The sequence below is a fragment of the Prunus mume genome, linkage group LG8 (genome assembly GCF_029339155.1).
Source record: "Prunus mume cultivar Tortuosa linkage group LG8, ASM2933915v1, whole genome shotgun sequence".
In the NCBI taxonomy this organism is placed as follows: Eukaryota; Viridiplantae; Streptophyta; class Magnoliopsida; order Rosales; family Rosaceae; genus Prunus; species Prunus mume.
The window spans coordinates 366,847-379,717 of record NC_142705.1 but is presented as its reverse complement, the minus strand read 5'-3'; the positions used below and the strand labels follow the sequence as shown (position 1 = coordinate 379,717).

General features: G+C 45.1%; 2 protein-coding genes across 2 annotated transcripts in view; one reads left to right on the top strand and one right to left on the bottom strand.

Annotated features, from left to right (window-relative positions):
• Positions 1-2,904: 2,904 nt before the first annotated feature.
• On the top strand, positions 2,905-4,239 carry LOC148914448 (Cytochrome C oxidase subunit II-like, transmembrane domain-containing protein). Its single transcript, XM_089042572.1, has one exon. It carries the CDS (start codon positions 2,905-2,907, stop codon positions 3,844-3,846), a length of 942 nt encoding a protein of 313 aa, XP_088898698.1. The 3' UTR covers positions 3,847-4,239.
• Positions 2,995-12,871, bottom strand: part of LOC107881482 (LOW protein: cytochrome C biogenesis ccmF-like protein) — a 14,891-nt gene continuing 5,014 nt past the window's right edge. Inside the window, exon 1 of the mRNA XM_089042570.1 lies at positions 2,995-12,871. This exon is cut by the window's right edge and continues 5,014 nt beyond it. The gene's annotated coding sequence lies outside the window, so the exon portion shown is untranslated.

Below are 12,871 nucleotides of genomic sequence, written 5' to 3'. Positions count from 1 at the left end.
CTGAATCCAAGCGAGTGAATGAACGAGTCAGGGGTTTGTAAAGAGCAAAGGACTATAAAAAACACTACCCGGAATAGGAGTCTTGGCTAGTTTGAGCTGGAAGACGAGTCGAAGAAGTCAAAAGAGCAGGAAGAGGCATAATAGCCATCAACCGGAAGCAGTGCAGAAATAGGAGGAGAGCTTGTCTCAGCGGATTGCCGACGAGGAAAGAGTTGCCTGACCGCGAGGAAGGCCCTAGACGAGTGATTGACTGACCGTCAGGCTCCTTAAACCTTGACCCACCTTCCTGTCATAGGCTTGCTTCCCTCTGAAAGTTCTTTCTTTCCTTCTGCCACTAGTAGCTGTCTCATTCCTGACCTTCTGTTAGTACGGGCTAGCCTCAGCTAGCCGGTGAAATCGATAAGTCGTGTAACAAACAATCCTTGTTCCTGACTTTGCCCTTGTTCCTTTCGCCTTGCTGCCTTCGTCTTTCGGCTTTAGGACTAGCTCAGTCTTCTTTAATAAATAGGTATTCAGTGAGTGACTCTTTCCATCTTTAGTTTAGGTTCATTACGGCAGTTGTTAGTTCCGTCTCTTTATCAGTTAATTCGGTATCGTTTATTAATAGCGTATTTTAAGGGTAGTCCTTCCCCCAGGTGCGCCTAAAGTCTTATGATGATCCCTTTGCCCGCCATCGGACTCGACTAAGAAATCCATGCCAGAGACTCCTCCTAGTAACCATCCCCGAAATCCGGGAAGGTGTTCTTGAAGACATGGCGGCCCCCAAGCTACACCCTTCTCCGCTACCAAATCATAGATCTTCCAAAGAAGACCAAAGCGAATGAGCTCACTCGATTCGCGTCTGATCCTCCATGATTTCTCATAGACTGACGCGGGAAAGAAGTCACTTAAGGAAACATCCGGTGAATTCGCGACACTCCAGTCTCCAGTACCAATGGACGTACCGAAGCCAATCCTTCATCCAGTTTCTGAGCAAAGACCACTCAAGGTAGTTTACTTGCTTACTTTAAAGGGTAAGGTAGTTTACTTGCTCGACCATAGGGAGAGGTGGTCCCGGACTCTTTTTGTTGGAAATAATTCATCAGGGGCCGCCTTTAAATCCGAAGGTTTCGTCTCTTTAAGAAGGGAAGGAAGGAGATAATGAACCCCGAAGATAAGGAAGCGAAAGCTCACTCTGCCAAGCCACAATTCTAATGGATAGTCATTGTGACCCCGAGGCTTGGTGTACATAGCAAGAACCCGCTCAAAGTGACGAGATCTTGTATGACTGAGTTTGGCAAGGACCCCCTCCACCACCCATCCTTACTAAGGTAGAGAACCTTCGTAATGAATGGATATTTTTTACATATAGCCACCATATGGATGCTGGTAAGCAAGCAAACAACGAGCAGACATGGCAGATAAATCCACGCGTCCACCCTTGACGCAAAAGCGCTTAGCAAACTCAAATGCACCTGTGTCAGAAATCAGATATTTTTGAGTTGAAATTGGCTGAAGACACTGAAAATAAACTTCAGCAACTTGCGCATCAGCGATGACAACATCATTACCGAGCACATTGATTGGGACACGTCAACTAAAGTGGCTTTTGAACGAGACCTACCGGCTTAGGGTCAGTTGCTACTAAAATGGGTGTACCCTGAACGGGGTTCCGATCTCTAAATGGATCTGCTATAGCTACTCGATCTCGATCAAATAGCTTTGGATCTGTCTCTACATCTGGAATATCTGTGGATATGGAACTCAATATCGATCTGAAACTTGAAGGGTGCTCCATAGCTTCAACTGATACTGCTTCTAGCCAACATCGGCTATGGATCACGCCCATCATCATAAGGGCATCCATCCGGTTGGATCATAGGCCCTGGTGATGGCTCCCCTTACTAGTAAAGGGAACTGGAAGGGATGCTATTGGTGCTATCGGTACTGCTCTCGTTATCATCGGCAGATATGCCTCTTTTTCTATTAGCGGGAGTCTTTCTCTACTGCTGTTGGTATCGCCTTCTGGATATGCTTCTGCTTTTACTGATGCTTATGGATCACTTTCTGAATCGAACCCAAAAACGGATAGGTTTGATCGGCCGGGTGGTGGATCGAATGAACACTCAACCGCGTCATCACGGAAGCGATGGATGCCCAACCTTTATATCTCTTCCTTCTCAATAAAGGCGGGGATGGACTCTGAAATACTCCTCCGATCGGTTCCGACAGTCTTTTCTTCACTTTCTCTTCTCGGCATGATCCAGGCGTTCAAGCTAGCAGATCAAATCATGGGTTCTCATCCCGGAGAGGCAAGTTAGTCGGTTGGTTGAAATGCGGTTATGCCGGGTGGACTAAAGTAAAGTGGGAGGTGGCATCGTCTAACGTATAATAAAAGCACGCTTGCTTTTATTGTTTCGCTCTGCGCTTATTGGTTGAGGCACTGCTGCGTCTGCGTGTTCTCATCTAAGAAAGATGTACAGTTCTCGCGGAGCGCGCTTGCGAAGGACCAATGACGAGCTATATAGAGGATAAGAGAAGGAATCCCTTATATATTATAAAAAAAAAGTGTCCGGGGTTGAAGTTAAGTTTTTTTTTTTTCGTCTGAATATTCAGGAGCTAAGACCATTCCAATGCTCCCTTTCGCCATGCATAAACTGCACCGGATAAGCTAATACGAAAATAATGTATATAAATAGGGAACGGATACGCCCAATACATTATAAACTCATTGCCCGTGGATAAAGACATAAAAAAAAATTACTGTAATAGTGGATTCGGAATTGTGGTGTAACCTCCCATTGCTCTATCTCCGATAGCATGCAGCCGATAATGAGGACAGATATATAGAAAGTGTGCAGTGAGGGATCTTTATAGGTAACCAGTCTTTACTTAACTCGACTCAAGCTTTACTTAGCCCAAGCAATGCCCAAAAGTCCCATGTTTTTCTTGGTTGGACCAGCCCAACCGGCGATTTACGTCTTCCTGAATTGGGAGAGCAAGCACAAGTCTCTCTTCTTTTTTTTTGGGGGGGGGGGGGCAGAGCAGTTAAAGAATGAACCAACCAAAATGATTGTTCTAGAATGGCTATTCCTCACAATTGCTCCTTGTGATGCAGCGGAACCTTGGCAATTAGGATTTCAAGACGCAGCAACACCTATGATGCAAGGAATAATGGACTTACATCACGATATCTTTTTCTTCCTCATTCTGATTTTGGTTTTCGTATCACGGATCTTGGTTCGCGCTTTATGGCATTTTCACTATAAAAAAAATCCAATCCCGCAAAGGATTGTTCATGGAACTACTATCGAGATTCTTCGGACCATATTTCCTAGTATCATCCTGATGTTCATTGCTATACCATCATTTGCTCTGTTATACTCAATGGACGAGGTAGTAGTAGATCCAGCCATTACTATCAAAGCTATTGGACATCAATGGTATCGGACTTATGAGTATTCAGACTATAACAGTTCCGATGAACAGTCACTCACTTTTGACAGTTATACGATTCCAGAAGATGATCTAGAATTGGGTCAATCACGTTTATTAGAAGTGGACAATAGAGTGGTTGTACCAGCCAAAACTCATCTACGTATTATTGTAACACCTGCTGATGTACCTCATAGTTGGGCTGTACCTTCCTCAGGTGTCAAATGTGATGCTGTACCTGGTCGTTTAAATCAGATCTCTACTTCGGTACAACGAGAAGGAGTTTACTATGGTCAGTGCAGTGAGATTTGTGGAACTAATCATGCCTTTATGCCTATCGTCGTAGAAGCAGTTCCTAGGAAAGATTATGGTTCTCGGGTATCCAATCAATTAATCCCCCAAACGGGGGGCGGAAATGAAAGAGTAGGGTGAGGGAGTGAAACTTGCTCGACCATAGGTAGGGACTCACTCGACCATAGGAGAGGGAGAGGGAGAGGGGGGGGAAGCCACAAAATTGAAGGCTTCGCTCGCTCGCTCTAACGCTCGTTTAGTAAACAGCGAGTGGAGTGCATAAGCCCCTTTAGAGATAGGGGCGAGTACTACACGAGCTCGTAAGTAAAGTACGGAACGAGCCTTGTCTACGAAGCAGAGCGACCTCGTCTTGCTTGCTTCTGGCGAAGCTTCTAGCACTAGATAATAGGCATAAAAGTATGGTAGGAATACTACTTTTTAGGCCGATCACTACATAGGAGCGATAGCGAAGCCAAGCCGTATAAAGGCGAGCAGCCCTTATAGCAATAGTAAACGGCCTACTTATAGCCCTCTTTTTTCCCCCTTATTCGGGGAGGCCCTACAAGCTCATGTGTCAATTCTTCGCATTTTAAACCAATTTATAGTGACCAAGAAAGACCAAAATCAAAGAGCGGAATTCATTCAAACCTACTTTCATAAAATCATCAATCGTCAGATCTCGTGAATAAATATTTCGTGGATGGATGGAAGGACCTGTTAAAAAGAAAAAATTATCTTCTATATACGAAATTACTTATAGGCAGGATATAAATCTATCGAATTCGAGGTAGATCCCCAGAGTGAGCAGCAATTGCAAAAGATATAAAAAGAGGAGCCGAATATCTTTTTTCAGTAAAAAGCTCGAAGCGAAAGAGGGCCGGAAAAGATCCGTAATAAAAAATGATTGCACTGCACTCGCAGCATTGACCGGAAATGTGGTAGGCCAAAGAATAAGCTAAGCAGACAAGAAGAAATCCTTTCCCTCAGACCACATTAGCACTTGAGCTCAGAACATTTTTGGGAGAAGAAAGACTCACAAGGGGCGAGGTGCGTCTAGAAAGGAAAAGTTTTATAAGGGCTTACACCTCAGCCTATTGGCGGCCCGCCCAATGTTAGCATTCAGATCGATTCTCATCCCTGGCCCTGAAAGGTGGACACCGCCCGCCTTGCCCGGGCTTTGGAAACCCCATCGAAGTCGAATTCCCATTCCAGGCCGTCCTGTTCGCTATCCGAGTGAGTCCCAGTCTGGGAGAAGGGGGGGCCATCTGTTTCAGAAGGTCCGAAGATTCATTTCAAAAAACAGGAATGTCAGAGCAGTTAGTCCGCATGTCCCTAACTACCTTGTTCCTGATTGGATTGCTTTCTTAGTGTGGCATCTTTTTGTTCGCTGTCCACTGGTGATATTATCATATCATATATAAATGTAGATAGAGAAAGAGGCTAAGCTAAGCCTACGTAACGCTATGGGAACAGCTTTTTTTGTCCGCTTTCAGCTATGCTATATAGATGCGCTACCTTGTGAAAGAAAACATCATATGTAAGTAAGTAGCATCTAGAATAGAATCCAGAGCTGCTAAGAAAAAAAAATCGAGTAGCTTGGGTCGTCATTGCACACTAGCTGGTCAGTGGGGGTAAGAGAGTGTTCCGTTGGTGTTCTCAGTCTCAGTGCGACCTTGCTTGGTCAACAAGGGGATCAAAATGTCCCCCATCAATAAAGTGAGGGCTTTCCGGACCTTCTCCACCTCCCTTTTTCTTTTTTTTTCCATGCTTTCTGTTGGTCAACAACCAACCACAACTCACTAAAGTTCTGCACTCCTCGTACAGGAAGGTAAGAACAACTTTACTTGCTTTTCTGGAAGGAATCGTTTTTTCGTAAATCGCAATTTTATGACACGATGGCTGTTCTCCACTAACCACAAGGATATAGGGACTCTATATTTCATCTTCGGTGCTATTGCTGGAGTGATGGGCACATGCTTCTCAGTACTGATTCGTATGGAATTAGCACGACCCGGCGATCAAATTCTTGGTGGTAATCATCAACTTTATAATGTTTTAATAACAGCTCACGCTTTTTTAATGATCTTTTTTATGGTTATGCCGGCGATGATAGGTGGATCTGGTAATTGGTCTGTTCCGATTCTAATAGGTGCACCTGACATGGCATTTCCACGATTAAATAATATTTCATTCTGGTTGTTGCCACCAAGTCTCTTGCTCCTATTAAGCTCAGCCTTAGTAGAAGTGGGTAGCGGCACTGGGTGGACGGTCTATCCGCCCTTAAGTGGTATTACTAGCCATTCTGGGGGAGCGGTTGATTTAGCAATTTCTAGTCTTCATCTATCTGGTGTTTCATCCATTTTAGGTTCTATCAATTTTATAACAACTATCTCCAACATGCGTGGACCTGGAATGACTATGCATAGATCACCCCTATTTGTGTGGTCCGTTCTAGTGACAGCATTCCTACTTTTATTATCGCTTCCGGTACTGGCGGGGGCAATTACCATGTTATTAACCGATAGAAACTTTAATACAACCTTTTCTGATCCCGCTGGAGGGGGAGACCCCATATTATACCAGCATCTCTTTCGGTTCTTCGGTCATCCAGAGGTGTATATTCCCATTCTGCCTGGATCCGGTATCATAAGTCATATCGTTTCGACTTTTTCGGGAAAACCGGTCTTCGGGTATCTAGGCATGGTTTATGCCATGATCAGTACAGGTGTTCTTGGATTTCTTGTTTGGGCTCATCATATGTTTACTGTGGGCTTAGACGTTGATACCCGTGCCTACTTTACCGCAGCTACCATGATCATAGCTGTCCCCACTGGAATCAAAATCTTTAGTTGGATCGCTACCATGTGGGGGGGTTCGATACAATACAAAACACCCATGTTATTTGCTGTAGGGTTCATCTTTTTGTTCACCATAGGAGGACTCACTGGAATAGTCCTGGCAAATTCTGGGCTAGACATTGCTCTACATGATACTTATTATGTGGTTGCACATTTCCATTATGTACTTTCTATGGGAGCCGTTTTTGCTTTATTTGCAGGATTTCACTATTGGGTGGGTAAAATCTTTGGTCGGATATACCCTGAAACTTTAGGGCAAATACATTTTTGGATCACTTTTTTCGGGGTTAATCTGACCTTCTTTCCAATGCATTTCTTAGGGCTATCGGGTATGCCACGGCGCATTCCAGATTATCCAGATGCTTACGCTGGGTGGAATGCCATTAGCAGTTTTGGCTCTTATATATCCGTAGTTGGGATTCGTCGTTTCTTCGTGGTCGTAACAATCACTTCAAGCAGTGGAAATAACAAAAGATGTGCTCCAAGTCCTTGGGCTCTTGAACAGAATTCAACCACACTGGAATGGATGGTACAAAGTCCTCCAGCTTTTCATACTTTTGGAGAACTTCCAGCTATCAAGGAAACCGTGAAGTAAAAGAAGAAAAGGTAGACCACTAATACTAAGAACCTAACAGAACAAGCAATGCCCCATGCCTTTCTTGGTTGGACCAGCCCAACCGGCGATTTACGTCTTCCTGAATTGGGAGAGCAAGCACAAGTCTCTCTTCTTTTTTTTGTTTTTACCCTTTATTGGAACTTTCAAAATTCTTCCTACTGAACGGGAGCTACTAGATTTGTATTTGTTGAATCTTCCTTACCAAGACCCCGAATGGGTTAACTTTTTGAACACCACGCAGCTCAGTAGTCCACCCGCTGAGCTGGATTCCGCTTTCCAGTCGTTTATGCGGCTAGAATTCTCCGTATCCGCCCGGGAAATGGTGATTTCTCTATTCAAAACCATTTTTTTTTCTTACATTCTACGTTTCCGAAACGGATCCTATCAAATATTTCTTTTTTTCCTTTGAATTACTCATATATATATCCTATGAATTTCATTTCGCACCGGAAACTATTCTAGGAGAAGTTCGAATCCGTTCCGTTCGGATATTGATCGGTCTTGGTTTGACATGGTTTACGCGTTACTGGTTCCCGGAAGAGTTAATATCTCCATTAGCTAAACCCTTTCTTACCCTGCCCTTGGACTCGTATTTTGTTTGTACACAATCAACGGAGGCCTCCCCGACATATGTTGCAACGTCTTCAATAGCATGCTCTTATTTCGTCTTTCCCTTAATAAGTCATCAAATTTGGTGCTTTTTGATCCCCAGTTGCTATGGAGAACAAAGGACGAAATACAATCGATTCCTCTATTTAAGTGGTTCTCGCTTCTCCTTGTTCCTGTTCCTAACTCCTCCCCGGGTAGTTCCCAATGTTTGGCACTTTCCATACTTCGTGGGTGCAACATCAACAAATTCGCTCATGATCAAGTTACAACCTAAGATCTATGACCATATTATGTTAACTGTTCGTATTTCGTTCATTCCATCGGTATGCTCCCAGGTACCTGTAATTGTGATCCGTTTGCCAGAACTAAGGGGTCTTTCTGTGGTCACGAACAATCGTCGTTTTTTGATGGTTTTTCCGCTTCTCACAGCTGCTCTTTCTACACCCCCGGATATCTGGTGCCAAACCGTCGCCCGTTTCCTTATTTCTTTGATAATAGAGTTGTCTATCTTTGTGGCATCGATTGTACAAGTTCGTGAAGAAGGCTGGACGAGTGGAATGAGGGAAAGCGGCTCGATCGACAAAAAAGAAGAGTAGCCCAACCCTAGAACCTGGCAAAATAACTATAAATGAATTCCCGAGCAATTCTCAACCAACATATGCGATTCATTCCCGTAAAGATTCTAACATACAGAAGACTCCTTGCCTTTGGAGCGGGATGAGTGATACATCTGGCGAGCGCCAGTGAAGAGCGCAAGCAAAGCTGGAGCTCGGGCTTTTTTATATTCCATCAAGAGAAAGGAGGCAGACTGGTAAGAAGACCGACCACATAGGGGGGGCGAACCGAAAAGCTCAGGTTTGAAGAGATTTTTTTTTTACTTTTTCCCCACTTATCATCTTGGGACTTGTTCCCTCTTCAACTCAGCGCTCTATAGGTAGGCATTTTTTTTGAGAATTAAGGTCCGTAGCCGAGCTCTCACAAATAGAATTGGAGTACCACGGAGAAAAGCTAGCTGGATAAACAAGACAGGGATCGCCCGCTCGGCAATGCTGCCTTGGGGAGGAAACAACAAAACACTTTAATATAACAATTAAAAACTCATATTCAAAAGCTTTTCGATATATGAACAAGATTACTATAAAAGAGTTGGTGAACATTGTTCTGACTCATAGCTCTAAGATGACTAGCATGAATAAGCCAGCTTCAACACCACCTATACTCTTAATCATAGACAGACTTGCACCGACCTCAACATAAAAGGATGAGCCCGGCCTGTCTATTTATATGCATTGGCTTAACTCATTCCTATACACTGCAAAGAACACATAATTAAAACAGCCTGGTAAGGGCTGTACAAGGGAACGAAAAAGGAGTTTGTTTGATAAGAAAGAGTTTGTGCTTAGTTAACAAACATCGAGTTTGGAGTCGGGGCAGCGTGGATACGAGACTATTGAAGTTAAGTTTGGAATCATTTTGGTTTTCTATCTTCAGATTACCGGAGAATCACCAAGGCCTTTCAGCGATTCGACGCGCCCCCCTAAGCTAGACGCTTCACCTACCCAGAGAATAGAATGAGTCGCCCGCCTAGTCTTACTAAGAGTTTGAATTGCTCCGGGCGAATGAATCGCATTAGTGTGATTTGGCTAGCAGAATCGCCCTTATATTATATATATTTTTCAACCAGGTCAACGCATCGCCACTACGGAAACGAAATTTCCTTAGTCCTTTTTCTGTGAAACAAAGCCAAGTCTTTTCCGCCTTCCATTCCGCGTTTCCCTGCTTGAGACTGCTTTTTATTAGCCCAGTCATGAACCACCCCGGTTGGAGCCATGGTCTACCCGGCAGTGCTTCATAGCCCCCTTGCTCTTTGTCTAATCTTAGACTAAAGGTACGGCATCCTTTTTTGTTGTTTTTCTTTTGGCCGTAGGTTGTACGCCAGCCATATGTAGCTTGAACTGTGATGGCCACAATGCTTAGCTACCCAAGATGCCTTTGGTTGAATGTTCACACCCGTCTGCACTTCCTACATTCATTCCCGGAAATTGAAACAAAACAGGAAAACTGGAATTGTAACCCCCCGGTCTGCTGTAGTCAGCCTCACGGTGTGCCTGACTGGCGAGTCCGCCGTCTCCACGGCTTCCCCTTTAGCGGGCTGCTCCTCAAGCCTTCGAGTGCCGATCTTCGCGAGACGGCCCAAGCGAAGATCTTCGATCCGAATCTTCGCATCTACTCTCTCTTAGAGGATGAACCACGCCTTCGCTATCGCAAGAATATAGCGATCGAAGAGAGCTATCGCTCAGCTGCTTCGCGTATTACTTACGAAAGCCGTATTGTCCGAAGGGGGCATGCCGCAAGAGCGTAGGTGAGTGGTAAGCGTAGGGGGCGTGCCCGAAGGGCAGCGGAAGCTGTGTGGTTCCAGGTGCCGTCGCTAGATTGAGATCTGCAGGGTGGCGAGGACTTCGACTGCCTTGTATCGGGTGCAGAGAAGGGGGTGGTAGGCTTAGTAGGGCTCGAACCTACAATATAACCGTTATGAGCGGTACGTTTCAACCAATTAAACTATAAGCCCCTACGGATCTCTACATGCAATTCGCTCACTTCGGGAAGAGCGGACGGAAAGAGGAGGCCTTTGCTCTATCTGCTTCTTCCTCTTCAACAATTGGATTAAAAAAAAACGGATTTTCTTAGTTTATAGATATAATTATATAATTATATATCTATTTTTTATTATTATTTATTATAATAAAAATTTTTTAAGCAAGCGGCCCCTTCGCGACTCAAACTGCCGGTACGCTTTCCGGCTCGCAACGACTCAAACGGGCGGGGGCTTTTTATTTGCTTGCAATGCTTGCAGTTCGCCTTTAGTTAGAAGTAGAAGTAGAGGGCACCCTTTGCCCCACACTTCAGAGAAGGTAAAAAGGTATGGATTAAGTAAGAAAAAGTACATAACATAAGGAGTGAGAAAGAAAACCTTGGTTACGGGAACCAAAGGTTAGGCCGACTACTTACTTTAGTATAGCTACACCTAAAAAAGTTTATTCCTACCCCCTTTTCTTCCCCTTTCTGTCAATGTTGCCAATTCTCAAATTATAATGTACCCTCGCGCATACAATTGCCCAACAACTTTCTTCCTCCGACTTCTTTAGCCACTTCCGCATCTGTCGTATTCGGGATCGGGAGAGCTTGGCTTCGCGGCGGAGCATTTAGCAATGCCAGCCAGCCTGGTGAGGGCTGGCTCTGTCTGGGGACAGGCTAAGGCTGGGCCTGCTGGGCTTGCTTCTCATGAGATTGGGTGAGGGAATCGGAAGGGGGCTCATAAACCGGGCGGGCGGGCTTTTGGGCACACGGAAAAGGGGAAGTGGATGGAGGGTGCTTCTCAGCGGGGTGGGGTCGCTATAGTGGCTAGGGCGAGTCTTCCTACACGGCGCCCGGCTCCAGACGAAGCGGCGGCCTCCCCTCGAAGCTCTTCATAGTCCAGGCGGGGTAGACAATCTTCTCTCAAAAAGAGACAGACCAGAGATGACAGAGGAAGCGGTTCAAAAAAGATACGGCAGTCAGAACAGCCTCAGCCCAAAATAAACTAGGGACAGAAGCTGAGAGCAAGAGAGAGCGAGCTGTCTCCAATATATGTATATGGCGATGTTTCCGCTCGGCAACCCCATTCTGCTGAGGAGTGTGGGGGCAGGATCGTTGGAAAAGCGCTTTGTAAGTGAAGTGAGTTGAAGCAAGCAGAGTTCGGAAGGCAGCGGAGATATACCCGAACGGAAAACCTTGATTTTAGTAAATTTTTTCATTGTTCTGTCAAAAAAAACATATACGGATGATCCCCCTTTCGATAACAGAGGGGCAGGATGGACTTCGGACACAAGATCAAAAGGAGAAGTAGAAAGAGCTTCTTTAATAAAGGAAGGGCCGAGCCTTTTCCCCGTTTGCAACCCATATAAGTAGAAATCTCAATGTTAGGTACAGACCCCAACATTCCAGTAGAAATAAAATATCTAAGCCTTGGGCTGCAGACATATGTCCTAATCTACGATGCCACAACAAAAAAGGGGGAGGGAACAACACCAGACACAGCAGAAAAGGCAAAAGAGTGAGGTAAACAAAGTTTCTCCAAAAAAGAGAGCTTGCCAACTCTACGGCCCTTCCCAATCCCCTTAAGGGTCTTTCGCATGATCCTGTTCAAGACAGGAGGTAGGAAGTGAATATAAGCATTTTTTTTTATAAGGAAGCGCTTGATCCGGGCCTTATTTAAAAGGGCTTCGAAATAAAAGGAAGATCGTGGGATCAAAGTGGACGTTCTCGATTTCCATGGCCGATTGCATCCCGAGGACTTTCTTGATTGGCTAAGTAGCGTGGAGAAGTTCTTTGATTGGAAAGAACTATCCAAGGTGTGCGAAGGTTAAATTCCTGAGTACGGGTCATGCCTCAATTTGGTGGAATCAAGTCCAAGCAAGGCGCGAGCCGAAAGGCAAAGGGAAGTACATGAGACAATATGCGATCGAGGTTGCGGGAGAAATTTCTACCCTCCGATTAGACCCAAAGCTTGTTCCAAAGGTTCCACTTCGCTTTAAAGGATAGGGGGGGGAGAAGCGTACTAGAAAGCCCCTACTCCTATAACAGTTGCGGAGTTCTGCCAATTGTTTATTCGCAACGGCTTGAACGAATCCGACGAAGAATCCCTTGCTTGATAGGGCTTGAGGTTAGAAATCCAAGATGAAATCTCGATGCATCGGATGCGGAAAGTGGCCTATCAACTAGCTCTAAAGGCCGAGGAAAAGCTAAAGAGAAGGACCACAAGGAGGCACCGAAGGTGATAGGGGGTCGACCTCTACCATATCGGGCGAGGAAAGAGACCCCTTCCCTCAATATATACGGCGCGCTTCACTAATATAATGCTCAAGTAAAGGCTCCATCCTACCCGCCCAGAAGCCTTTACTTGAGCATTGTACAAGTGCTTAAGGCTCCTTCGGGCCATGGCAACAAACTACTTTTTTTTATATAAGGCAAGGCTTGGAAGCAAGCTACCAGCGCCTATCGGCGAGAACTTGGCTTGGTTAGTAGTGCCCGCCCATTCTGTCTC

What these genes read in the sequence shown, in the direction of transcription:
- LOC148914448 (XM_089042572.1), top strand. Translation starts at nt 2,905, where the DNA reads ATGCCCAAAAGTCCCATGTTTTTCTTGGTTGGACCAGCCCAACCGGCG.